Below are 27,885 nucleotides of genomic sequence, written 5' to 3'. Positions count from 1 at the left end.
CATCCAATGAAGATAGAGAATACACCTGAAAAAAAAGCATTTCAATATGTTGACGCCATCTACTTATACCAGATTTTAAATACGTCGTCGTTTTAATGAGTGTGAGGGAAAGTATGGATCCTCGTATTTAATCCTCTCCTTAGGTTTTTGTGTTAGGGTTTTTTTTTTCCCCCCCCCCAGTATTATAAACAATATAGGCCATCTGGCTGCATACATCTTTGCATTTTGTCTTATTCTATAAATCTCTTAAAGTGCTGAGATCTGGCCACTGCACTCCAGCCTGTGCGACAGAGCAAGACTCCGTCTCAAAAAAAAAAAAAAAAAAAAAAGTCTCTTAAAGTGAAATTTCTAGGTCAAGGGTACAGTAAGGCTTTTGATACTTCCTGTCTTATTCCCTCCAGAAAAGTTCCAGTTTATACAAACACTTGCAGTGTAAGAGTGCGAGATTTACCCACACCAACTGTGAATGTTAGTATTCTCTTGAACTTCTGAGAGGTGCAAAAGATAGGATTGTTTACATTTGCATTTTGAACACTAATGAATATTTTCATGCAGTTTGCATTTTGTATTTTAATGTTGTGTCTCATACATAAATAAGCTTCTTTCCTGACTATGCAGAAATGTCACAGGTTCGTATGGTCAGACATGAAAACCTTTTCTTCACGTTTGGGTGTTTGACATCATTGGCAGAGAAGCTGTCGGTCCCACGAGATCACAAAAATGTTTGTAGTTTCTCTTAGTACTTTCATGTTTTGTGTACATTTACATTTTTTTTTCAAATGGTAAGCCTTTGTTACAGTTTACTTAGTAATTTTTTTCTTTGGTGATATGAAATGTCATTTATTTCATATCTTGAATGAAATATATACACACACACACACACACACATATATACATACATGTGTATTTGAACCATTTAGGTTGGTAGAATTTTAATTTGTTCCATTGATCCTTTCCCTGTTTGCCTATAACATCCATTATGGCAGAGAGTTTATCTGTTTTATTGACAGCTGTATCCACCCCTACCCCATGCAATGGTGCCTGGTATGCAGTAGGTGGTCAACAGTATATCTGGTGAATAAGTCAGTAATACTGTGTTCCAATTCTTGTAGCTTTGTGAATACTGGCGGGCATGTTGTCTCTCATCAGTATTCTTTTTTTTAAAAAATCTTAGCTGTTGTAACGCACAACTTAAATATTTTTTCCATAATTAATGAATTTTTTTTTTTGAGATGGAGTCTTGCTCTGTCACCCAGGCTGGAGTGCAGTGGTGTGATCTCAACACTGCAACCTCTACCTCCCCAGTTCAAGTGATTCTTCTGCCTCAGCCTCCTGAGTAGTTGGGATCACAGGCGCCCACCACCACTCCCTAATTTTTGTATTTTTAGTAGAGACAGGGTTTCGCCATGTTGGCCAGGCTGGTCTCGAACTCCTGGCCTCTAGTGATCCACCTTGGCCTCCCAAAGTGCTGGGATTACAGGCGTGAGCCACTGCGCTTGGCCCATATTAACTTTAAAATATTGTTACTTAGGCATAACTTGGTTGGGAATGTGTTAAGTTTATGAATTAAAGAAATGACATCCTGTATATTGAGACATCTTGTGCAAGAACATGTCATGTCTCTTCTGTTGTTCATCTTTATATAGCTAAATAGGCATAATGAAGTCAACTTAATACGTGAAAATCATTTTCTTTATGTAGCTACTATTCAGGTCTTATTTAGTTTATTTATAGGTATTTTCATTGCTGTTGGAGGAGTCTTGTTTCTCATGGCTTCTTTCCCTTCCCTCAGCTCTGCCTCCTCTGGTTTTGTCCCTCCCCAAGGAAGAAACACAGGAAGGAAGGAGAAGGCAATGGCTGCTTGGCTTCTGCCTTTAGGAGCTGGGGTGAGCTCATTTTTCTCTCTCAAACCTCCCCCTTACTCCTGTACTGCATGTGGGCCTCACTGCTGAGGACCGGGTTATTGAAATGGCAGAATGCTGGATATTTTTCACAAAGCCCCCTCTGTGTTCCTGACCTCTGTTCCCAGCTGCCACTTATTCAGCTGGATACCCTGGCCTGCTGTGTTTTTGGTGCTGTTCAAGGGTCAGAAAGGGAAAAAAATTATATGCAAGCTGGTCCTGGTGCTTAGGGCTTATGGGCTCTCAGGGATCATAAAAGAGGGCACATCTGCATGGGATACAGTCATAATTGCACCTGAATATGGTAATAAGAACAAGTGTCGTTAGGGACCCACATGATCAGTATTCCAAGCTTGAGTGAAGGGGAGGATCAGGGTGGTGGCCAGGAGAAGTAGGTAGTGTTCGCCCATCTCAGGGGCTGGGAAGGGATAACTGGAGAGGATTTGCTGTAATGGAGTCAGTGTGTCCACAGTTTAAATCCCGACTCTACCATTTCATAGCTACAGTGTCTTGGCAAGAGGCTTGACTTTCCTGAAACATTATTTCCTCATGGTCATAATAGGAGTTACAGCATTAACTAAGTGTCTGCCATACAGATGCAATTGTTAAGAATTTCACATGGCTCATTTCATTTAATAATAATAGCTACTTCATAGGTCTCTTGAAAGTTCACATAAAATAATGAAAGTAAAAAATGCCTGGCATGGTTCCTGGAGTGTTGAAGTTATTCAGCAAGTTGTAGGCATTCTTAGTATCATCCCAGCCAAGAGCCTGGTGTATAGACTTTTAGAGGTGGAATGAAGGGCACAGTGACTGATAGTGAGACATGCTTGGCTGGAGTAGAAGAAATCGGATTAAAACTTTAGGACCAAGGGTCAGGAAGGAGGAGTGTGTGTGTTTGGCGGGGTGGTGGCCATGGGGTTGGAGGTCAGTCTGAGGAATTTTGATAAGGGAGTTGGCACGATCAAAGCTTTTCTAGGAAAAAGTAGTGTCCATGAGATGGAGGGAAGCATGGAGCTGGGATGGTAGGTGACGATTCTAGGCTTGTCTGAAAAAGAAAATAAGGCATCAGAAGACTTGACCCTAACTTCTTTCTTTTAAAGGTTAAACTAACTTAGCCTTGTTGTCTGGAATATTGAAGACTTACGGCATTTTCTCTTTTCATAAAATTATATATTAGGGGTCGTTGATTTATTAGGATCACTTGTTTATTTATTAGAGACCAGTTTAAAGAAAGCTTCGTGGAGGCTAGTATAAACTGTTGTGATTTCCATTTGTACTACTTTCTTCAGTATTATCACCCTCAGTTATAAAAGGCAAAATAACTTTTAAAATGGGGGTATTGGAGAAAGGGAGTTTCTGGAAGAGGGAAAGGTTGAAAGGGGAAGCATTCAGAAGATTTTGGTTGATGACAGTTGTGGTTTGGTTGTCAGTAACCTAATTTTAATTTGTGTAGTCAAAATAGTGTTAATTTTTAAATCAGCTTTTTCTGAGGCACAGCTTAATAAAATAACCCATTTTAAGCATTGAGTTTTGACAAATTTATGCACCAACATAGCCACCCCCTCAGTCAAGGTACAGAACGTTTGCATCACCCCCAGACAGTGTCCTCATGCCACTTCTAGTCCACGTCCCCCACCCCAGGAAGAAACTGGGTTGAGTTCTGTCTGTATAGTCTTGCCCTTTCTAGAACTTCATGTAAATGAAATCAAACAGTATATATGCTTTTGTGCCTGGCATTTTTTGCTCAGCGTAGTGTTTTTCAGATCTATCCATGATATTGTGTGTAGTGATAGTTTGTTCCTTTTTATGTCTTAAGTAGCACACAGTTGAATATACCACCTTTTGTTCATTCACTTGTGAACAGACATGTTCAACTTGTTTCCTGTTTTTAGCTATTAGGAATAAAACTGCTCTGAACATTCATGTATGAGTCTGTTTGTGGATATATACTTTCATTTCTCTTGGGTAAATACCTAGGAGTGAAACTGCTAGGTGAAGTGTACATTTGACTTTGTAACAAACAGCTAAACTATTTTCCAAAGTATATGTACCATTGTACATTTCCTCCTACAGTATTTGAGAATTCCAGTTGCTCCACATGCTCTTCCATACTTGGTGTATCTGTTTCCAAGAGCTGCTGTAATAAAGTACCACAAATTGAGTGGCTCAAAACAATAGAAATTTATTGTCTCACGGTTTTGGAGGCCAGAAGTCAGAAATGAAGGCATCTGCAGGGCCATGTTCTCTGAAACTTGTTGGGGATCCTTCCTTGCCTCTTCCTAGCTTCTAGCTTCTGGTGGTTTGCTGGGACTCTTTGGTGTTCCTTGGTGCATGGCTGCATCACTCTAATCCCTATCTCCTTTGTCACCTGATGTTATCCTTATGGGTTGATGTCTTCAAATAGCCATTTTTCTTACAAGGATAGGGGTCCACCCTACTCTATTATGACCTCATCTTAATAGTTAAATTTGAGACAACCATATTTTCAGATAAGGTCATATTGCAAGGTACTAGAAGTTGGGACTTCAACATATCTCTTTTGGGGGACACAGTTCATAACATTAGGTATTATAAGCTTTTTAAATTTTAGTTATTTTCAAGGGTGGAAAATGGTATCTTGTGTGTGAGTGTGTGTATGTGTTTTTTTTAACTTTTATTATGAAATAATTTCAGACTTTAAAAACTGCTGCAAGGCCGGGCACGGTGGCTCACACCTGTAATCCCAGCACTTTGGGAGGCCGCGGCAGGTCAATCATTTGAGGTCAGGAGTTCAAGACCAACCTGGCCAACATGGTGAAACCCCGTCTCTACTAAAAATACAAAAAAATGAGCCAGGTGTGGTGGCACACACCTGTAATCCCAGCTACTCAGGAGGCTGAGGTGGGAGAATCATTGGAACCCAGGAGGCAGAGGTTGCAGTGAGCTGAGATCACTCCACTGCACTCCAGCCTGGGAGACAGTGAGACTCCATCTAAAACAACAGCAACAACAAATGCTGCAAAAATAAAACAATTTCTGGATAGTCTTCATCTGAATTAACATTTTGCCATTTTTCTCTTCCTGTATACACACACACGTTTATGTAATATATTTCTGAACCATTGGAGAATAAATTACAGATACGCCCATTTCACTCTTAAGTGTCTGTGTGTGCTTTGTTATCATACATGATAAAAATACAGTTATCAAAATGAGAAAACTTACATCGATACAATACTATTAGCCAATCTACAAACCTTACTTGGATTTTGCCACCTGTCCTAGAAGTGTCCTTTACCTGGTGCAGAATCCAATCCAGACGACACATTGTATTTAGCTGTCGTATCTCCTTGGTGTCCTTTCATTTAGAATAGTTCAGGATTGATCTTCAATGACTTGGATACTTTTGAAGACTACAGGCCAGTTATTTCATAGAATGCTCCCCAATGTGGGTTTGTTTGATGTTTGCTGTTAATCTGATTCAGATTGTGATTAATTAAAATTTGAATGGCCGATGTAGTCACAGTGTTCAGAATTCAAAAATAAGCATTCACTTAAAATAAGTCTTCTTCCTACCCTTGTCTCCAGGCTCCCTATAACCCCCCCCCAAAAAGGTAATGATTCTCATTTCTTAGGTAGCCTTCCAGAGATGACTACAAAAGCCCATAAATATATGTATTTTCCCCAATTTTTAATCCAGTTGGTAACAGATAATATTTACTTAGGAATCTGCACCTGTTCTTGTTTTTTTTTTTTTTTTTTTTTTTTGAGACGGAGTCTCGCTCTGTCGCCCAGGCTGGAGTGCAGTGGTGCAATCTCTGGTCACTGCAAGCTCCACCTCCCGGGTTCACCCCATTCTCCTGCCTCAGTCTCCGAGTAGCTGGGACTACAGGTGCCTGCCACCACGCCCGGCTAATTTTTTGTATTTTTAGTAGAGACGGGGTTTCACTGTGTTAGCCAGGATGGTCTCAATCTCCTGACCTCGTGATCTGCCCACCTCGGCCTCCCAAAGTGCTGGGATTACAGGCGTGAGCCACCGCACCCGGCCACCTGTTCTATTTTTAGCTATTTTGCATTTCCCAATATATCTTGGAGACCTGTCTGTATCAGTACATCGGAGGCTTCTTTCTTTGATTATGTGGGTATATCATAGTTTAGTTAACCAGTCTGCCTTAAGGGACATTAGTCTAGACACTTGATAGCAGCTGATGACAGACATTTCTTCACTTCTGTTGCTGCTTCTCTGAATTACTGATCAATCACTTGGAACTGTACAGTAGATAATGAGAAATGAGTAACTCAGATGTTGAGAAATAAAGTGTAAAGTGTAAAAAAGTGCAGACGTGTTTATAACCTGTAAATGAAATGCAGTTATGAAGTTCAGTAATAGATTTGGGACACATCAGTGCAACATTAGAGTTGTTTTCCTTTTTTCATCTTTCTCCATAGTTTCATCTTTCCCATATTGGCCAGTGATGTGAGTATGAATTGTCCAGGTATTACTTTTATTTGCCTTTAAATTTAATCTTTTTTTGAATATAAATATTGGGCATATGGACTAATCATATCTACTATCCATTTTTAAAAATTTAAAGGCTGTGAGAGAGAATTCCAGGTTTCCAATCCTCAGAAACAACTATGACGTACATTCTTCCAGCCTTTTAAAATACCTCTCTACACCCTTTGCCCATTTTTAATACGGGTTATTTACATGTAAAAGAGGTATTTTCTATAAAGTGGATAGTATTCCTTTGCTATATGTTGCCCATATTCTCCATCGTTTTTCTTTTAAATTTGTTTATAATGTCTTTTGTTACAATAAGTTTTGAAGTTTTATGCAGTTAAATTTCCTTTCTCTTTGTTTGGCTTTGGGATCATGCTATGAAAAGGAGCCGGGCGCGGTGGCTCACGCCTGTAATCCCAACACTGGGGCCAAGGTGGGTGAATCACGAGGTCAAGAGATCGAGACCATCCTGGCCAACATGGTGAAACCCCGTCTCTACTAAAAATACAAAATTACAAAAATAAAATACAAAAATACAAAAATTAGCTGGGCGTGGTGGCACGTGCCTGTAGTCCCAGCTACTCGGGAGGCTGAGACAGGAGAATCAGTTGAACCCAGGAAGTGGAAGTTGTCGTGAGCCAAGATTGTGCCACTGCACTCCAGCCTGGCAATAGAGTGAGACTCCGTCTCAAAAAAAAAAAAAAAAAAAATTTCTGTACCCCAAGGTAATATAAATATTTTTCAGTGTTTTCTATTAGTTTTATAATTTTAAATTTACATCCTTGAGCAATCTGGAATGTATTGTCTGTGATGTGAAGTAGGGATCTAACTTCATTTAACATGATGTGGTGAAGCATTTCATCCATCCATCCACTCGTTAAACATATTTAGCGCCACTCTGCCATGTGGTGCGCTGTGTTCTGGATACTGGGAATATTGCAGTGAATAAGAGAGGCAAAGTGTCCTTCTCTGAGCTCCTACTTTCCATAGGGGATACAGACAATAAAGAGGAAATATTGTTGAGGATAGTGTTAGGTGCTGTGATGAGGACAGCAGGACAACATGGCAGAGTGTCACTCAGGGCTGTTTTAGCTCAGCAGAGGAGTGGCCCCTCTCAGGAGATGGCACTGGAGCTGATGTTATCTACTGAAATAATCTGCTCACTCTCCATGGACTTGAAATGGAACCTTTAAAATATGCCAAATTGTCACATATATATGAAATTTATATGAGAGTTTATAATATATATAGTTTACTTATATATGTTTATTTTAAAAATTTATATATATAAGTTTGTTTTTCTGGATTCTATTCCATTTTATTTCTGTTGTAATACCACACTATTTTATTTGTTGTCTCAGAATTCTTTTTTTTTTTTTTTTTTTTGAGCTGTCACCAGGCTGGAGTGCAATGGAGTAATCTTGGCTCACTGCACCCTCCGCCTGCCGGGTTCAAGGAATTCTCTTGCCTCAGCCTCCTGAGTAGGTGGGACTATAGGCATGTGCCACCACGACTGGTTAATTTTTTGTATTTTTAGTAGAGACGGGGTTTCACCATGCTGGCCAGGCTGGTCTCGATCTCCTGACCTCGTGATGTGCCTGCCTCAGCCTCCCAAAGTGCTGGGATTACAGGCGTGAGCCACCACGCCCGGCCCATTTTGTTATTTCGTAAAGCAACTCTCGCCTCATTTTTCTTTTCAAAAGTTTTGTTACTATTCTCATAATATTTATCCTTCTAGTAAAATTTTATTATCAAGTTCCAACAGTAATAGTAAAAAAGTAAAATTATGCAGTTCTGATTTGAATTTCAAAGTGTGTAAGTCAATATGAGGAAGATTGCCATCTTTACGATGTTTATTCTTCATGTTAAGTTAAAAAAAAAAAGATGATACTTTATTCTATTCAGATCTTTCATTATGGCCTTTGTTCACTCTACAGACCGACCATGAAGGTCTTGCATATTTCTCTTAAATGTATTCTTAGGTGTTTCATTTTTTGTTGCTGTTGTAACTGGGGTTTAAATATGATTGTGATTTTGTAAAGAAAGAAATTTGGATTGCTAAGTATTGCATCTGAAGACATTTTGCTGCCTAAAACATTTTGGTGCCTAAAACTTCATCACTATCATATTTTCTTTTTTTTTTTTTTTTTTTTTGAGGCAGAGTCTCGCTCTGTCGCCCAGGCTGGAGTGCAGTGGCGCGATCTCGGCTCACTGCAAGCTCCGCCTCCCGGGTTCCCGCCATTCTCCTGCCTCAGCCTCCCGAGTAGCTGGGACTACAGGCGCCGCCACCTCGCCCGGCTAATTTTTTTGTATTTTTAGTGGAGACGGGGTTTCATTGTGTTAGCCAGGATGGTCTCGATCTCCTGACCTCGTGATCCGCCCGTCTCGGCCTCCCAAAGTGCTGGGATTACAGGCTTGAGCCACCGGGCCCGGCCATATTTTCTTTATAAATTATACTTTCATCATTTATAATGTCCTTATTCTATTTGATATGCAGTTTTTTCAAACAATATCCAAAGGCCTTTGTCTTTAGGTTTAAGAAAACCTCTGTATGAGTAAGATAAACCCATGAAGCTCCTTAAACACCATGAGTTATCCTGTACCGAATGTAGTGCTAGGGGGAAAATGAGTCATACTAAATAGAAAAGAGGAAAGGAACAAAACATCTTAAGGGATTGATGACAAATGTATGGTACTACTAAGTTTCATGTTCACTTTTGTTTTTTTTGGAGACAAGGCCTGGCTCTATTGCCCAGACTGGACTACAGTGGTGTGATCTCAGCCCACTGCAACCTCCGCCTCCTGAGCTCAAGTCATGTTCCCACCTCAGCCTCTCAAATAGCTGGGACCACAGGTGCACGCTGCCACGCCCAGCTAATTTTTCTCTTTTTGATAGAGACAGGATTTTGTCATGTTACCCAGGCTGGTCTCGAACTCCTGAACTCAAGCCATCCTCCCAAAGTGCTGGTATTACAGGTGTGAGCCACCACGTCCAGCCATGTTCACCTTTCAAGGTGCCTTTTGTAGTTACCTAAATCAGCACTTTACTAGCCCACCGCTGGCACAGGGATCTGCAGTGCATTTCACAGTAGAAGCGCTGTGCATGCTGGGCACAGAGCCAGCACTTAAGGTGGCGAGAGTTTAGGGAAGCAAGGAAGATCCTCACATAACAACCTGGATTTGGACTTTTATTTTGCCTACTGTATTCAGCTAACAAGGTAATTTATAGAAAAACAGTGGATTATTTTTGGAAGGGGAATCTTGTATTTCTGATTTGATGCCTTTCACGAAAAAGAGGCTTATTCTTGTTTTCACGTATATTCTCCCTTATCTGATAATGTTATTCTTGCTGCTTTATTTATATGTGCATTTGTCTGCCATATCCTGTCTCTGCCCTCCTCTTGTGAAATTTTAAGATTTTTGGTTTCTGTTTTACGTATATCTTTTGTAGGTACCATACAGCTGGATTTTAAATCAATTTTAGAGTTTTTGTCTTTTTTTTTTTTTTTTTGAGACAGAGTGTTGCTCTGTCACCCAGGCTGGAGTGCAGTGGCGCAATCTTGGCTCACTGCAACCTCTGCCTCCCAGGTTCAAGCGATTTTCCAGTCTCAGCCTCCCAAGTAGCTGGGACTACAGGTGCATGCCACCATGTCTGCCTAATTTTTTTGTTTTTTTTAGTAGCGATGGGGTTTCACCGTGTTGGCCAAGCTGGTCTTGAACTCCTGACCTCAAGCAATCTGCCCACCTCAGCCTCCCAAGTGCTGGGATTACAGGCGTGAGCCACCATGCCCAGCTGAGTTTCTGTCTTTTTTTTTTTTTTTTAAGTTTTTATTTAAAATATTCCCTTTTTAATCTGTTCCAAAGTGTTGGGAGCTGAACTATACAAGTTCCTGCCACTCATCATTCCAGTAAAGTTTTCTGAGGACATACATTTTAAATGGAAAAATAACAGGAGGACCCTCTAACTGAAACCAGGTAGGACCAGAGTCAGCTCGTCAAGCCCCTGGGGCAGTCTGGCCAAAGCTGGCCTTATGGAACGAGCGTGTGGAGAAGTCTGGGGAACTGGGCCGTCTTGTGAGGAAAGGACTGAGCAAGCTCATGTTCTCTTTAGTGAAAGTGGTCCAAATTCAAATCCAAAAGCCTCCATTATGGCATTCCCTGGCACTCTTCTTATATTTTATACATTGAAGGCAGCTCCCTCTTTTATGGCCAGTATAAGCAGGCAAAGAAACAAAGGAATATAGATACATATATGTGTACATATATATTTTATACAGTTAAAACATATACATATTTTATATATATATATATACATATTTGAGAGTAGGGAAAGGAGACGAGGGTCATGTAAACCTAAACAGTCATCACATTACCCCAAATGAGCCTGACTTTAACAAAGAGATAATCAGTAACTCCTGGGGGTTAAGTGACAACATGGATTCCCAAGAAGGGAAAGGGCACAAATTTAACTCTTAAATATACTTTGATATTTGTTTGGCAGAGTTCAGGCCAACCCCAGGCTCTGTCCTTGCCAGACAAGTAAGCTGATGATATTCAAAGAAAAAAATAAATAAATATAAATTCAAGCAGAGCTCCATACCACAGTTTTCCTTCAAGTCATTGGCCAGCAGGCAGTTCTCAACCACCAGGAACAGAAACTTTGGCTCCAAGGCAAATGAAACAAACCAAAAAAAGTATTTCCACTTACAACATGAAAATACAGAAACTTCATCAAAGAAAGAAAACTATCAAAGAAGTCTACTTCAAGCAAAACTGAGGTAGCACTGCTTTCTCTGCATTCAATGCTTGAGTGGTTCTCAGTATGTGTTCTTAAAAAATGCTCCTTTGACTGACAGGTGCAGCATGTTGATGGATAAAGTCAACATGAAATGCAATCGGTCAAAGAAGGAATGAGCAAGAAGTGAGGGAAATCAGAGTTCTGCATAGATTAGCTTAAAAGGGGGTTGTCACCAGACTACAAATGCTCTTGGCTGGCCTTGGCTCTCCAAGAGCTCTAAATCGCCTGGAAATTAATGCAATGTGATTAAGTTAACACTCCTATTCAAATCTGTGTAGATATTTAAAAATAATTATTACTGGCTGGGGGTGGTGGCTCACGTCTATAATCCCAGCACTTTGGGAGGCCGAGGCGGGTGGATCATGAGGTCAGGAGATCGAGACCATCATGACTAACATGGTGAAACCTCGTCTCTACTAAAAATACAAAAAATTATCTAGGCGTGGTGGTAGGCGCCTGTAGTCCCAGCTACTCGGGAGGCTGAGGCAGAAGGATGGCATGAACCTGGGAGGCGGAGCTTGCAGTGAGCCAAGATCATGCCACTGCACTCTATCCTGGGCAACAGAGCAAGACTCTGTCTCAAAAAAAAAATTTTTTTATTGCAACCTAATTTCAACCATGTAAATAGCAGTACACACAGTACAGACCTGCCCTGAGAAACAATATGCAAAACTGAGATCTGGCACTGTATCATTTTATAATGTTAATTCACCCTAACGGTCCCATCCCCTCTCCCTGCTCTATGCCCTCCCCTACCAAAAAAAAAGGTCTAATTTGTGCAAGAAATGGCAGGCTTATTCTATCTGAAGGCTTCAAAAAAAGATAACATGTAGGCAGGTTCAAATACTTTGGGAGATTCCCCCCAAAAAAGAAATAATCAAAATAACCAAAAAATGAAGAAAGTGCCTAAAACATGATACAGCATTTTAGAGCCCTTTCAGATACAAGGCAGAGAAAGGTGTATTGGGAGAAAAGCTGACTGTTGGGAAAAAATGCTGAGGCAGGGCTTGCATGTCTGACACAGTGTAAAAGAGTCTTGGAACATGTCCTGGGTCCAGGGTCTAAAACCCCTTGTGGCCTTTGGAACACCAAGCTCTGTACTAAAGGGTGGAAGGCTGCCCTGCCGCACCATAATCTAAGCCCAGGGCATAAAACCCCTCGTGGCTTGGATGGAATCCAGGGCTCGGCGTAAAACCCCTTGTGGCCTCTGGAATGTGTCTAGACTTGCTGGCTCCTTGCTTCTAGCACTCCCAGGCTCATAGATCAATTGTATCTTAAACTAGAAGAACATGTTTCCCATTATCTCAAGTAGCAGAACATGTTCCATATGCTTCAAAGAAAATGCTAAACTGTCTCAGCTGTAGATCATGTGCTTGATAAACGACTTTCTTCCAACCCCTACATCCTCACCACCTGCTTTGTTTGATCTCCAGTAAATAGTGCCGGCTTCCAGAGCTCAGGGCCTTTGCAGCCTCCATACTGGCGTTGGCCCCCTGGTCCCACTTTCACTCTTGTCTTTTCTCATTCCTTTGACTTCGCCAGACTTCGTAGCCCCCACGGCCTGGGGTTGAGTCTGATCACTCCAACAGAGGTGTAAAGTAGAAAATATCCAGATCTGCAGTAGTTTCCCAAAAGGTTCAATTTCTTGGCCACAGGGCAGCAGGCAGATCCTTGCTGCTGTGCCTGGGACAGAGCCACTAAGTCTGCTCCTCAGGACACAAGCCCTTGGGCCCTAAGCTGAGTGCACCTCTCCCTTCCTCTTCTCTTTTCCTTTGCTCCATTTCCCACTCCACAAAGGTGTCAAAGAGACTTGGCCAGGCCTCATCTTCACTGTGGTTGTTGCTGAGGTCAGGGCCAATCACCTGAGTGAAGTTAAGGAACATGTTCCAACTGTCCCAGGAGATGGCCTTGATCCTCAAGGGGTTCTCTGTTAGGAAGTTTAGCCATTGGTCCAATACCAGAGAATTGTTCTGGGTAGAGACTAGTTTCCACAGGACAATGGTTATTTGCCGATGCAGTGACCACTGCCCTTCTTCAGAGTCCAGGCCAAACTGAAATGTAAACTGGTAGAGATCCTTGACTTTATCCTCTAGTTTGGCTTCTGTTAAGAGGCTAGGGAACCGTGCACAGATTCTGTCACTGCTGTCTGCGCTTAATGCTTTGCAGCCATCAAAAACTCCTTTCTGGTGAATTTGCACATGGTTGCAGCCTGGAACTTCCAAGCCAAGAGCAGCACTCAAAATTCTGTGGGGTCGACACACAGGTCATTGCAAAAGCGCTCCATGCCTTCCTCCAAAATTGCATCTTCCCGCTCATCCTTGTAGCACCTGAACAGTTCTTCCAGCCCCTGCAAGGAAGACTCCTCAACATTGGACTTGGACTCCCTCCCAGCATCTCCCGAGGACTCCCGGGATGTCAGCAGCTGGCAGGCCTCAGTGGCAGCCTCGGCCTTCTTGGTTCTGTTGACAAGGCTATCTCCACTTGGCTTGCCACAGAGTGGTACTTGCTCCTCACAGTGGCCTGCACCCACCTACTGTGTGACTCGTTGCTGGGGTCATGGTCTGCATTCTTGCTGCCCAGGGTGGATGAGGGATTCTTAAGCTTGGTTACACACTGGCCCATGGTGCTGGTGGCCTGGCCTCTAGAGTGGCCCCCTCTGGATCGGATACCCTTGCTTCCGCTGGCCCATGTACCTCAACATGCCATCAGTCAGAGGAGCCAGCCAACAGCTGCTCCAGAGGTTCCTCCAGTCGAACCCTTTCTGGAAACAACAGTGGCCTGGTGGGTCCAAACCACCTACCATTCCCACTGGGGTTTCCAGGCTCCTTACCCCCGCCACGGCTGCCTTTTCTTCCACCACTGCCACCGCCTCCTCTTCATCTGCCAAGTTTTTGCCTTTTAATAGGGAAAGTGAACCATTGATGTTTGTCACTATACGTGTGTTAAGTACTTTTCTGGTTATTTATGCTTATTATGTGATCTTATTTCCTTTATTCTCCTTTCTTTACATTTGTTGAACATCTGATGATTTTCTTAGTTCCCTTTCTCCTTGGATAAAATGAAAATTCTGCACTTTTCCTGAAAATACTTGTCAGTGATTTTTTATATATTTTTGTGACTTTGAAATATTGATTAAAAATTAGGGAGAAAATAATAAGAAAGGAAGGGAGGGAGGGAGGGAGGGAGGAAGGACAATTAACTCTGTGCCTTGAGTGTTGACACTTTTTCTGGAGTTCCTAGTCTTGGATATGAAGTACACAAATTTCTTGGAAATCGATGTGCCCTCTCTCTCTCGTATTCAGTCCTCCTCTCTCCACTGCAGTTGACCCTTAAATAACACAAGTTTGAACTACATAGGCCCACATTGATGTGGATTTCTTCCATAAAAGTTACAATGAGTGTGCCTGCTTCTCCTGCCACCTGCTGTACCTTTGCTACCCGAGACAGCAAGACCAACCTCTCCTCTTCTTCGTCCTCCTCTGCCCTCTGTATGTGAAGAGAAAGACCTTTGTGATGATCCACTTCCATTTAATGAGTATACGTGAAATAACTGTTGCGTTATTAGTAAGGCTTCCAGTCAACAGCAGGCTATTAGGAGTTAAGTTTTGGGGGAGTCAAAAGTTATACATGGATTTTAGACTGTGAGGGAGGTTGGTGTCCCTAACCCCCATGTATTCAAGGGTCAGTTGTACTTTCTCCCTTTTCCTTATTTACGTATCAGAATGCTCTCTGTCCTTAAATGATGAAAACCTTTTCTATTGCTTTATTTCTATTACCTATTCTTATTTCCACAGTCTCTCATCTTCTTTACAAAAAGTTTTAAGTAATTTATCTGGCCAGACACAGTGGCTCACTCCTGTAATCCCAGCTCTTTGGGAGGCAGAGGCAGGCAGATCACTTGAGGTCAGGAGTTTGAGACCAGCCTGGCCAACGTGGTGAAACTCCATCTCTACCAAAAATACAAAAAATTAGCCAGGCGTGGTGGGCGCCTGTAATCCCAGCTACTCAGGAGGCTGAGGCAGAGGAATTTCTCGAACCCAGGAAGGGGAGGTTGCAGTGAGCCGAGAATGTGCCACTGCACTCCATCCAGCCTGGGCGACAGAGAAGACTTGATCTCAAAAAAATAAGAAAGAGAAAGGAAAGAAACAAAAGGAACGAGGGCTGGACTGTGACTGTATGTGGCTGATAAATTGCTATCGACCTCATCTGTTCCGTGTCAAGTGTCCTGTGTTTGGTCATCATGTACCATTTAGGGCAGGGATTCCCTCCTTCACCAGTGGGGTGAATAGGAGGTTATCACAACACCACTCCCTCCTCTCCCACGGGAATCTAGAGCAGCCTTTCATGCCTTTCCCTTTTTCTCACTTATACCTAATCTTCCTGTCCTTACCTCCCAAAACACTTTTTATATTATGTCTCTGGTTATTTCATGATTCGTTGCAGACATTTTCTTCCATTTGGAGGGCAACATGTTTTCTCACACAGATCTTCGTGCCCTGTCCTTTTAGTGCTGCTGGGCTTTTCACTTCCCTCAGAGGGTTTTGTTGGCATAATTGCTTATTGAGGAGGAATTTTTAGTTTCAGGAGTCAGTGACCTTCAAGGATGTGTCTATAGATTTCTCTTGGGAAGAGTGGATTCAAGCAGATTCTTCTCAGAGGATGACCATGTATGGGGAGGTGATGCTGGAGAACTACAGGAACCTGTTCTCACCGGGTAAGGACTTCTTATAACTCAAAACCCACCTCTTCACACCTTTCCCTCTCAATCCTGTGTGACCTCTGAAATTTATGAATTTGGACTCGAAATCCCTGATCATAAGGCATTGTTTTAGGGTGTTTGCTTGGTGTCCTCTCTTTCAAGGTGGAAGACTGAAATTTTCTGTAGAGAATGGAAAATGGGGAACTTTATAAGCCACACCTTCCTTGTTTCAGAAGCCATGAAGGAGAAAGGATCAGAACTGTGCCAGGATTGGTTTTTAGACTCAGTTCAGAACCCAAAGTTAATGTCTTTCCTCTCAAGCAGGAAATCACCTTTCCAAACCCAGTGTGACTTCCCAGCTGGACCGAGAAGAACTGAGCCTGATGAAAACAGAACTGCCTGACGGTGGCTTTCCAGGTAAGTGCCAGGCTGCACAGACTTGTTACATGGGTGTGTCTCTTGGAGGAAAATCACTTCAGAGATTGTTGGGTCTCTGGAGAGACTAGAGCTGCTGGATGTGTGTTCTCAGGTGACACCTCCGCATTACTAATGGGCCTCATTTCTCTAGGGCTCCCTTATGTCATCTTGCAGGGAGGTGGTGGATTATGAGGAGTAAATGAGTTGTTACATTGATGGCAGTTACCCACTGCCTGGAACATACTGAGCATTTGGTAAATGTTAGCAACCACTATGTCCTCTTCTCTCTTCCTCTGCACTCTGAATACAATCCCTGTCTTTACACAGCTTCTCTGGGCTTGTACTCTCTTTCATGAGTGTTTCCTCTCAACCATAACATATATGCATAGCTTCCTTTCCTTCATTCGTATAAATATTTGTCAGCTTTTTCTCCTTCAAAGGAAACTAACATTTCTCTTCCTCTGCGTTATGTAAGAGAGTTTTATACAGTCTTCATTTAAAAACATGAAAAATGATGTTAGCCTTGTTTTCATTTCTAGCAGCCTTACATTGTATATATTTTCTTTCTCATTCCCAGAATTCCAATCTGCATTACTACCCATTCAATGCCATTTACCTCAAAATGTTGAATGCTGCTTTATCTTTGTTATCTGGTTTCTAATCCTCATCAGAACTTAAGTTTCTGTTTTAGGTGTTATTACTGACTTTTCTCTGCAAAAAAAAAAAAAATGCATTTTACATCTTTGTCTTCTGTACCATGTGCAAAAGTACCAATCATGTATTTTTTTTTTTTCTTGAGATGGAGTCTTGCTATGTCACCCAGGCTGGAGTACAGTGGTACAATCTCAGCTCACTGCGAGCTCTGCCTCCCGGGTTCACGCCCTTCTGCTGCATCAGCCTCCTGAGTAGCTGGGACTAAAGGTGCCCGCCACCACACCCGGCTAATTTTTTGTATTTTTAGTAGAGACGGGGTTTCACTCTGTTAGCCAGGATGGTCTCGATCTCCTTAGCTCGTGATCTGCCTGTCTCGGCCTCCCAAAGTGCTGTGATTACAGGCATGAGCCACCGTTCCCAGCCCCAATCATTTCTTTATATATATGTTTTTAAATTAAAGAGATAGGCAAATATTTAATCTCTAGATAGTATAAAGCTGTCTAAGGTAAAGCAATGAAAGAAATCATTAAAGGAACACAATTATAGGGAAAACATTGCCCATAACCATCACTGCTGGTTTCCCATAAGTTTTTTAAAGAATGGGATTCTAGGAGAGAAATCACTGGGTCAAAGGATATATCCTTTTTTTTTTTTTTTTTTTTTTTGAGACAGAGTCTTGCTCTGTCGCCCGGGCTGGAGTGCAGTGGTGTGATCTCAGCTCACTGCAAGCTCTGCCTCCCGGGTTCGTGCCATTCTCCTGCCTCAGCCTCCCGAGTAGCTGGGACTGTAGGCGCCGCCACCACACCCGGCTAATTTTTTTTGTATTTTTAGTAGAGACGAGGTTTCACCGTGTTAGCCAGGATGGTCTCAATCTCCTGACCTTGTGATCCGCCTGCCTCGGCCTCCCAAAGTGATGGGATTACAGGTGTGAGCCACTGTGCCCGGCCAAATATATCCATTTTTTGTGACCTTGCTACATATTGTACTGCTTTAGATACTATTTTGTGTTGAATGATAATTTCTTTATTATAAAATGAAAGGTAGTGTTACTTTTATTATAGATTTCTATGGATTTTATTACTATTGATACTTGTATTTGTCCTTATGTAAATAACCTATGTATTCATGTATCTATTGAGTACTATTCTTAGCACTGGGACTACAGCAATAAGCACAGAAGGCAAAGTGTTTTTGAAGAGCTTATATGCTCATAGAGGAGACAATAAACTAATAAAGGAAGAAGGAAGGGAGGGAGGGACAGAAGGGAAAGGAAAGGAGGCAGGAAGGGAGGAATTGAATATAACAGAGTAATAGGTGTGGTGTGGAAAAATAAAGCAGCATAAGGAAACTACATTAGTTAACTGGAGTGTGATTTTACAGGTTGGTCAGGAAGGGCCTCTCCTTTAATGTGACTTTTGAACAATACTGAAAGTGATGGGCCATGTAGGACAACATTGAGGACCTAGGGAACAGCAGGTGCGAAGGCCCTGAGGTAGGAGATTGCGTGGCATTGTTTGAAGGGGAGAGTGCTAAGAGATACAAAGATTTCTGTAAACCTTATCTTTCAGTCCTTCTGTAAAAAGATCTGTTTGTACTATCATTTTTAAAATTTCTGTGAGCCACTTTCTCATTCTCTCAGTGTTCTTCTTAAATGGCAGTCTTTCTAATGCATGCACTAACTTCACTCATCTGTTTGAGAATGTTTCGTTTTTCTTGTTTCTGGTTCTCTGGTATGTATGTGCAGCAGTTTTTTCCGTGTTCCCTAGATTATTTTATTTATGCCATTTTCATTGCTTATTGTCATTCTGGTGGGTTTTCTGGAAGCAGCAGAAGCAAACACATATATTTTGATACTGTGTTTCCATCTCCCACTTCTTTACCCCCACCAGGTTAGAACCTAAAGGTTTTCACTTTTTTTTTTTTTTTTTGGAAGATGCAGTCAGGCTGGAGTGCAGTGGCGCAATCTTGGCTCACTGCAACCTCCACCTCCCGGGTTCAAGCAAATCTCCTGCCTCAACCTCCTGAGTAGCTGGAACTACAGGTGCACACTGCCACACCTGGCTAGTTTTTTGCATTTTAGTAGAGCAGGGTTTCACTGTGTTGTCCAGGCTAGTCTGAGCTCAGGCAGTCTGCCCGCCTCAGCCTCCAAAAGTGCTAGGATTATAGGCATGATAGCGGGGAAACCAGCCCCCAATATTTCAACATAGGTTCTTTTCTATTTTGCCTAAGTGTCGGCCGGTCTGAGAAATAAAAGGAAAGAGTACAAAAGTGAGAAATTTTAAAGCCAGGTGTCCGGGAGTGACATCACATGTTGGCAGGTTCTGTGATGCCCCCTGAGCCGCAAAACCAGCAAGTTTTTATTAGCGATTTTCAAAGGGGAGGGAGTGTACGAATAGGGTGTGGGTCACAGAGATCACATGCTTCAAAGGCAATAAAATATCACAAGGCAAATGCCAGGGCAAGGTCACAAGGCCAGGATGAAACTAGCATTGCTGATGAAGTTTCATGCCCCACTGTGCACGCATTGTCATTGATAAACATCTTAACAGGAAACAGGGTTCAAGAGCAGAGAACCGGTCTGACTAGAATTCGCCAGGCTGGAATTTCCTAACTGTAGCGAGCCTGGGGGTTCTGCAGGAGACCAGGGCGTGTTTCATCCCCGTCTACAACTGCATAAGGCAGCCACTCTCCGAGCGGCCATTTTAGAGACCTCTGCCTGGGAATGCGTTCTTTTCCCAGGGCTGTTAATTATTAATATTCCTTACTGGGGAAAGAATTCAGCAATGTTTCTCTTACCTGTTTTGGGCAATAAGAGAAACATGACTCTGTCCTGCCCGGCTCCCAGGCAGTCAGACCTAATGGTTATCTCCCTTGTTCCCTGAACCTGGCTGTTATCCTGTTCTTTTTTCAAGGTGCCCAGATATCATATTGTTCAAACACACATGCTTCACAAACAATTTGTGCAATTAACACAATCATCACAGGGTCCTGAGGTGACATACATCCTCAGCTTACAAAGATGACGGGATTAAGAGATTAAAATAAAGACAGGCATAGGAAATGATAAGAGTATTGATTGGGGAAGTGATAAATGTCCATGAAATCTTTACAATTTATGTTTAGAGATTGCAGTAAAGACAGGCGTAAGGAATTATAAAAGTATTAATTTGGGGAACTAATAAATGTCCATGAAATCTTCACAATTTATGTTCTTCTACCATGGCTTCTGCAGGTCCCTCTGTTTGGGATCCCTGACTTCCCACAACAGCGTGAGCCACACCGCACCTGGCCCATTTTTTTTTTTTTTATTGCATGTCACACTGTATTTTACTCATCATTTTGAATGTCTGCCTTTTTAGCTGGGCATGGTGGCGTGCACCTGTAATCCCAGCTACTTAGGAGGCTGAGGCACGGAGAATCACTTGAACCCAGGAGGCAGAGGTTGCATTAAGCCGAGATTGTGCCACTGCACTCCAGCCTGGGCAACAGAGCAATACCCACTAGTGTGTAGGTTCACCAAATTGTTATTGAACATGTTTTTCTTTATATTCCCTGCCTACGACATTGCCTACATTGGTTTAACTACTTAAACCAATATTTAAGTAGTTAAATATTGGTTGAGTGAATATTGAATGACATCAAGTAGAATTTTCATAAATCTAAGTAGTTAAATATTTGTTGAGTGAATATTGAATGACATCAAGTAGAATTTTCATAAATCTAAGTAGTTAAATATTTGTTGAGTGAATATTGAATGACATCAAGTAGAATTTTCATAAATCTCGTGAAAATATAAATTTGAATTTGTGAAATTCATATCAATACAGATTGGATAATTATTGGGATGAGCGAATGAGTGGGCAGGGCAAAACAGCAAAGATAGAGCCCTCAGTACAGTAACATATTGAGGGGGCCCAAGGGTGCTCTGGCAAAGGTGAGGGGTCCAAGGAGGAGGAGAGAACAGGGTCAAAGGGAAAGAGGAGAGCCAAGGTAGAGTATGACAGTGCCAAGTAGGGAATGAAAATGCCTGTTGGACTTGGTGATGAGGGGGTGGCCTGGGACCCAGGGAAGAGCCCATTTAGTGCTGAGAGAAATATGCTGTGAGCAGAGAAGTGAAGGAGAAGCAAGCAAGTGAAGACTTTTAAGTACAGACTGTCGTTTCAACAAGGTCAGCTTCGAAGGAAAAGAAAGAAAGAATAAGAACTCAGAAGAAGCCTGTGGTTTAACAAGAAAAAGACTTGAGTATATCTAAAAGAGCAGACAGGTGTCCACTGCAGTGGGAGAAACTAAAGAGAGGCAAAAGTTGAATGGAAAGGAGCCTGTAGAACGCAATGATTTGCAAACTCCGGATCTTGTTCTTTCCAGATTTTCTTGGATATTGCCGCCAGATTAATCTGCCATTTAGTCCTCTCATCCTGTCCAAGTCAAGAGGAGAAAGTATTGAGTGAGTGCTGTGCCCGGCTCTTCCGCAACCAGCGTCTCACTCGCTTGACACAAAACATCTGTGGGTAAGCACTGTTACTCCTCTCATGGTGGAAGACACTGGCTCTGAAAGGTGAACTAGCATGGCAGAATTTGAACACATATCTTTTGTTTTGTTGGTTTTTTACTTTGAGTTTAATGGTAATTCTTGCTTTCTTCCCTTGCCCTGCTGTGAATTCTTATTTCCTACTATATTTAGTAAAACTAGAAACTTCTGTATCCTGGCCTAATTTTCTTTTCAGCATAATTTCTTCTTTTTGTACTGAAGTTTTGTCCAGTTGAAAGCTCTGTTAGATTTTTGCTCCTGTTTTACAAAAGGTGAATAGAAATTGCAAATCCAGAAGTGCTGTCCCTGGTGCCAGTATTATCATTGTAAACTAGCTAATGTTGAGAAAAGATAGAAATTATTAGTAATGTGGAAAGCAGTGACTTTTAGCCTCTCATTAGTGGTAGTTAGATTTAAATCATGTAATGATGTTCGGTTATGAATGAAACAAAAATTAAGAACATGCATAAAGTATTAGAAACCTACTATCAAAGATTATGTGTAAAAATACAGTTGGGGATTCTAGAATCTTTTTAGCTCTCCAGGAAGCCACCCTAACCATCCCTAAACATGGGAGCCTGCTGTCTGTGTTTCACACATGATTTTGAAAAATGTGGGCAGGTGTGGTGGCTCACGCCTGTAATTTCATCACTTTGGGAGGCCCAGATGGGTGGATCATGAGGACAGAAGATCAAGACCATCCTGACCAACATGGTGAAACCCTACCTCTACTGAAATACAAAAAATTAGCCGGGGGTGGTGGTGTGCACCTGTAGTCCCAGCTACTTGGGAGGCTGAGGCAGAGAATTGCTTGAACCTAGGAGGTGGAGGTTGCAGTGAGCCCAGATCGCGCCATTGCACTCTAGCCTGGTGACAGAGTGAGACTCCATCTCAAAAAAAAAAAAAAAAATTTCAGCCGGATGTGGTGGCTCACACCTGTAATCCCAGCACTTTGGGAGGCTGAGGCAGGCAGATCTCTTGAGGTCAAGAGTTCGAGACCGGTTTGGCTAACATGGTGAAACCCCGTCTCTACTAAAAATACAAAAATTTGCCAGGCATGGTAGCACACATCTATAATTCCGGCTACTTGGGAGGCTGAGGCACAATAACCACTTGAACCCAGGAGGCGGAGGTTGCAGTAAGCCGAGATCACACCACTGCACTCCAGCCTGGGCAACATTTCAGAGATGTACTGGGTAACTACCTCTGTGTATATGTGTGTGTGTCCATGTAAACATATGTGTATACACGTATAGAAACACACACAGAGAATTTATATAGTTAGAGTCTCTACCTGCATGCTCACATGAGCCTCACTGATGTTTAACATATACACATATCTTTGCTTCCATTACTAGGAAAACTGATCTAAAATACTATAATGAGTGTAGAAGTATTCAAAAAGGTCATTCTTCCTTAAATAAGATAGGCCCACTGCTGCCCCAGGGCCTCAGCACTGGCTGTTACCCTGTCTGGGAAGCTCTCCCTTAGATAGTCCTATGACTTCCTCTCTTAGTCCCCCGAAGTCTTGGTTTAAATGTCACCTTTTCAGTGAGGCCTTTCCTTATGACCCAGTTTAAAATTGCAGACCTTTCCTCTCACCCATCATGTTCCCTATATCCATTTAAATGCTTTTATTGTTTTTCTATAAGGTATACCACTTAAAATACTAAGGATTTTCTTACTATCTTCCTTTCTCTTGCTAAAATATGTTTCATAAGGGCAGACATTTTTTCTGTTTATTGCTATATCCTGAGCACCTAGAACAGTACCTGGGGCTTGATAAGTATTTATTGAATGAATGATTTATCATGTTCAAAAAATCAGTTTGACTGCTATATGGAGAGAATGCATTGTAGGGTAGCAAGAGTTTAAATAGAAAATCCAGACAGATGGGTATAGAAATAGTCTAGTTGGGTGTTAGGAGTAGCTTAACTGTTACCCAGAGGATGGAAGAAATATAAAAGGAGAAAAGAAATAAATCAACTTGCCCTTTTCAGGAAGCATGGGACCTGCTTGCTGCCCAGTCCCATCCCACACACCAATACTGTGCAAGCTCCCAGCCTCTGCTCTGGCTTGTGCCAGCCATATGTACTAAGGGGTCTGTGACAGACCAGACACCTCGGTCTGGAGACGCTTGTTCGTGTCTTGATGAGTATCAAAGTTATATAAATCCTATAAGTTAATGAGGGAAGGCAGAAAAAACATTCCAAGCCATTAAGGGAGTATTGAGTATTTTCAGTATTATTACTCAAAAGTCTTGTTTAGGCAAAAAGGAAAGGCAGAGAGAACTGTATGTTGCTTAATGTAAAATATTAATAATGGTAATGATAACAGCTAATAATCACTGGATCTTTATTACATCCAATCATAATGCTATGTGCTGTATCAATGAGATAGTAAAATGTCAAGGATCTGAAACATTGTTTAATCCTGGAAGAGCTAGTTTCTGACCTATAATGCTCAGGTTCCAAGCCCACAATACTCCATCAGTTCTGAGTAAAGCCACCCTAACCAAGCCCACAGCACTTCATCAGTTCTGAGTAAAGCCACCCTAATGATTTTCATTTTGTAGGTAGACAGTTATATAATTTGGGAAAAAATTTTTCCCCCATCTCAGTTGCCATATTGGTCACACTTTTGAAATAACATTAAATAGTAGTAGTAATAGTAAGCACCTTTTCCTTGGTTCTGTTACTAGAGAGAATTCTTCTAGGGTTTTATTTTTATTCTTGGTGCAATGCTAATATTTTTGTTTTTGAATCAGGAATGGATGAAGGATACCAATTGAATACTTCTGAAGCATCTATCAGGTTGATCATATGACCTATGACCTATTAATATGATAGTAATAGATTCTTAACAGTGAACCATTCTTTATTTCCTGGATAAATCCTTCTTCGTCCTAGTTATACTCTTGATGTCTAAGCAACCAGCATTGTTTAAAAACATTAAGAGTTCTGGCTCTGATATTACAATGACTTAACAGGGTGGGTCTCCTGGTGACAAAGTCTCTTAGTTTTCTTCCATATGAGAATGTCTCTATTTCACCTTCATTCCTGAAAGATTTTTGCTAATATAGAACTCTAGGTTTGTGGTTATTTTCTTTCAGCACTTTGAAATAATTAGTCCACTTCCTTCTGGCATCCATGGTTTCTGATGAGAAATTCAGTTATTCATATTTTTGCCCCACCACCAAGTAGTGTATCAGTTTTCCTTGGTTGCTTTCAAGATTGTTTTGTACTTCCATTTTTAGAATTTATTTATGGCTGGGCATGGTGGTTCACGAACGCCTATAATCTCAGCACTTTGGAAGGTGAAGGCAGGCGGATCAATTGAGGCCAGGAGTTTGAGACCGGCCTGGGCAGAACACAGCGAAACCCTTTCTCTGCGAAAAATACAAAACTACTTGGGTGTGGTAGTGTATGCCTGTAGTCCCAGCTACTTGAGAGGCTGAAGCACGGGAATCACTTGAACCCAGGAGGTGAAGGTTGCAGTGAGCCAAGGTTGTACCACTGCACTTCAGCCTGGGCGACAGAGTGGACTCTATCTCAAAAAAAAAAAAAAAAAAAAAAAAAAAAATTGATTTTGATGCATCTGGGCATGGATTTCTTTGGGTTGACCCTGTACCTATAGGTTGAAGTCTTGTGTCAAATATAAGTTTTTAGCCATGATTTCTTCAAATACTTTTTCAGCACCAAACATTTTCTCCTTCTGTGGGACTCCAGTGAGACAAATATTAGATCTTTTGTTGTTGCCCCATACATCCCTGAGGTGCTCTTCATCTGTATTTTTTCTCGATCTTTTCTGTGTTGTTCAGATTGAATAATTTCTTTTAATCTGTCTTCAAGTTAATTATTTCCTGTTTTCACCCTTCTGCTGTTGAACCTATTTAGCAAGATTTCTATTTTCCATATCAATAATAAATCTTCATATATTAAAAATACTGTAGGGTTGGGCGCAGTGGCTCACGCCTGGAATGCCAGCACTTTGGGAGGCTGAGGCTGGTGGGTCATGAGGTTGGGATATCAAGACCAGCCTGACCAACATAGTGAAACCCCGTCTTTACTAAAAATACAAAAATTAGCTGGCATGGTGGTGCACACCTGTAGTCCCAGCTACTCGGGAGGCTGAGGTAGGAGAATCGCTTGAACCCGGGAGGTGGAGGTTGCAGTGAGCTGAGATTGCACCACTGCACTCCAGCAGCTTGGGCAACAGAGTGAGACTTCGTCTCAAAAACAAAACAAAACAAAACAAAAAAAAAACCTGTATATTTTTCACTTCCAGAATTTCCACTTAGTTCTTTTTTATATGCTCATTTTCTTTGCTGAGATTTTATTTCCATTTCTTTAGAGTGTGTTCACTCTACTTGTTGGAACAAGTAAGGCAGCTGCTTTAAAGTCCTTGTAAGATCATGGTATCATCTCACTTGATGTCTGTTGGTTATCTTTTCCCATGTAAGTTGAAATGTTCCTGGGTCTTTATATTCTCAGTGACTTCAAAAGGCATCGTGAGCATTTAGGATGTAATGTTATAAAACTCTATGACTTCTTGAAATCCAAAAGAAAATGTTGATATTTCTGTTTTAGCAGGCAGTCAACCTGGTTGAGCTCAGACTACCAAGTCCAAACAGCTTTCTGTGGGTTGTGGTTTCTATGTCAGTTTAGTTGTCAGAGACTTCACATTGTTGCTTGAATCTTGCTCACATGTGTGTCACTCTGTGGCCAATATGGAATTTAAGCAGCAGACCCTCTTATTCTCAGAGTCCATGTATGCTGCTTAGGGGGTCAGATTCAGGCATACGTATCTCACAGGTGAGCCCAGGAGTTCTTAAATAACTTCCAGGGTGATTTTCCCAAATTCTTCCCTGTCTATGTCCGCAGTAGTTTCAGGTTCCCTGTGGCTCTCCTTTTTACTCTTCTGGCTACAGTGCAGGGGCCTGTAGTTGCCCCACTTTGCTGTGACTTCCAGTGACTGTCCTTATGCAGAGCCAAGCAGCAGGAAGACAAAGAGAAGATGAAGCGGGGCTTCTCACTACCCTTCTTGGGACCACAGCTCCCTTGCTTGGGGAAGAAGGACCCTCTCCTCATGGTTTTGGGCTCCTGTCAGCTTGCAGTGGCACTGCTGTTGCAGCAGCCACCAGAGGATTGCTTAGGTGCTGGGGTGCAACAGAACAAAGAAAGGGAAGAAAATAGGCAATTCCCCCTGCTGTCTCTAAACATTAGAAGTCCTTTTCTTGCTCCGTGAACCGGCCTTAGAGCTTTTCCTGGAGAACCTCCTCTGCCTTCTCCTGCCTCAGTGCCTGTTTTCAGATTGCTGTATAAGTTTAATACAGAAGACAGCTGAGGAAAAAAAGGTAAGCTCACCACTGGTTCAGTGGTACTTTAGATTTTGGTCTTCCTCCCCAGTTCACCTGCTACTGTTTACTTTTCAGGGCCCTCAGATAATTGCTTCATGCTTTCTGTTCAGGTTTATCAGTGAAAGAGACATGGTGGAACAGGTCTACTCCACCTTATCAGGAAGAGGATCCGCCACTTTGGTTTTAATTTGATCTTCTTTGTCTAACTTCTTAAGGTGGAAACAAAGGTCACAGATTATGGGCCATTCTTATCTACTGTAAAAACATTTAAAGCTATATAATTTCCTCTAAGCATTGCTTTGGCTATAACATATAAAATATTATCTCATTCCATTGTGATTTCTTCTTTGACCTGTCAGAATTTACAAATTCACTGCTTAATTTTCAGACATAAGGATTTCCCAAATAGTTGAAATGTAATTCTTTAGGTGTCTTTTTTTTAAATTGTAATGTTTTGTGTTTGTGTGTGTGTGTACCACATACGTAACATAAGATTTGCCATTTTAGCCATTTTTAGTGTATAATTTTTTGGAGGCATTTAAATACATTCACATTGTTGTGGAACCAGCACCACTATCCATCTCCAGAACTTTTTCATCTTTCCTAATGAAAACTGTATACCCTTTAAGCAGTAGCATCCCATTCCCCACTTCCTCCGGCCCCTGGTAACCTCTGCTTTCTGCCTCTATGAATTTGACTACTCTGGATACCTCACATAAGTGGAATCATGCAATATTTGTCTTTTTGTGACTGGCTTATTTCACTTAGCATAATGTCTTCAAGGTTCATCCTTGAAGTGGATTCAGCATTTCACTGCCAGTTTTTATATACTCAAACTAACTTCCTCACTAATGTTTATTTTTTGTTCAAATTGAATATCTAAATAACAGCAAAAATGGTTTAGGAGTACCGTTGTTACTGAATCTTTCATATTTAAGACTGTGTTTTGCATTTCTCTGCACATGTATGGAGTGCTGACCACGTGGAGTTCTTGAGTCACGTCAGTCTGCCCTCGGTTCTTGCAGGCACGGCCCCATTGTCTT

General features: G+C 41.7%; 1 protein-coding gene, 1 long non-coding RNA gene and 1 pseudogene across 13 annotated transcripts in view; 1 reads left to right on the top strand and 2 right to left on the bottom strand.

Moving 5' to 3' along the window:
• The window catches only part of LOC105484092 (ZFP2 zinc finger protein), a 49,622-nt gene that overhangs the window by 10,952 nt on the left and 10,785 nt on the right, over positions 1-27,885 (top strand). For 2 of the 12 annotated variants that reach the window (XM_071098025.1, XM_071098026.1), the window contains exons 2-3: positions 15,764-15,899; positions 16,206-16,301. In XM_071098025.1, coding sequence (XP_070954126.1) covers positions 15,845-15,899; positions 16,206-16,301 — 151 coding nt within the window. In that variant the 5' untranslated portion in view covers positions 15,764-15,844. Of the gene's footprint in view, positions 1-1,769; positions 1,887-8,560; positions 9,606-14,354; positions 16,302-18,335; positions 18,448-21,320; positions 21,464-27,885 lie in introns of those variants that run through there. The other 10 variants (XM_071098024.1, XM_024793457.2, XM_071098022.1 and 7 more) reach the window with 10 other exon arrangements.
• LOC139363685 (uncharacterized) overlaps positions 1,884-27,885 on the bottom strand; it is a 41,396-nt gene continuing 15,394 nt past the window's right edge. Inside the window, exons 2-3 of the long non-coding RNA XR_011624407.1 lie at positions 16,918-17,012; positions 1,884-5,359 (exon numbers count right to left, since the gene is read on the bottom strand). This is a non-coding gene — a long non-coding RNA (uncharacterized lncRNA). The remainder of the gene's footprint in view (positions 5,360-16,917; positions 17,013-27,885) is intronic.
• Positions 11,606-13,807, bottom strand: LOC139363684 (DCN1-like protein 3 pseudogene; annotated as a pseudogene).

This window comes from Macaca nemestrina, chromosome 6 (assembly GCF_043159975.1).
Source record: "Macaca nemestrina isolate mMacNem1 chromosome 6, mMacNem.hap1, whole genome shotgun sequence".
Lineage (NCBI taxonomy): Eukaryota > Metazoa > Chordata > Mammalia > Primates > Cercopithecidae > Macaca > Macaca nemestrina.
This window is presented reverse-complemented; position numbering and strand designations above follow the sequence as displayed.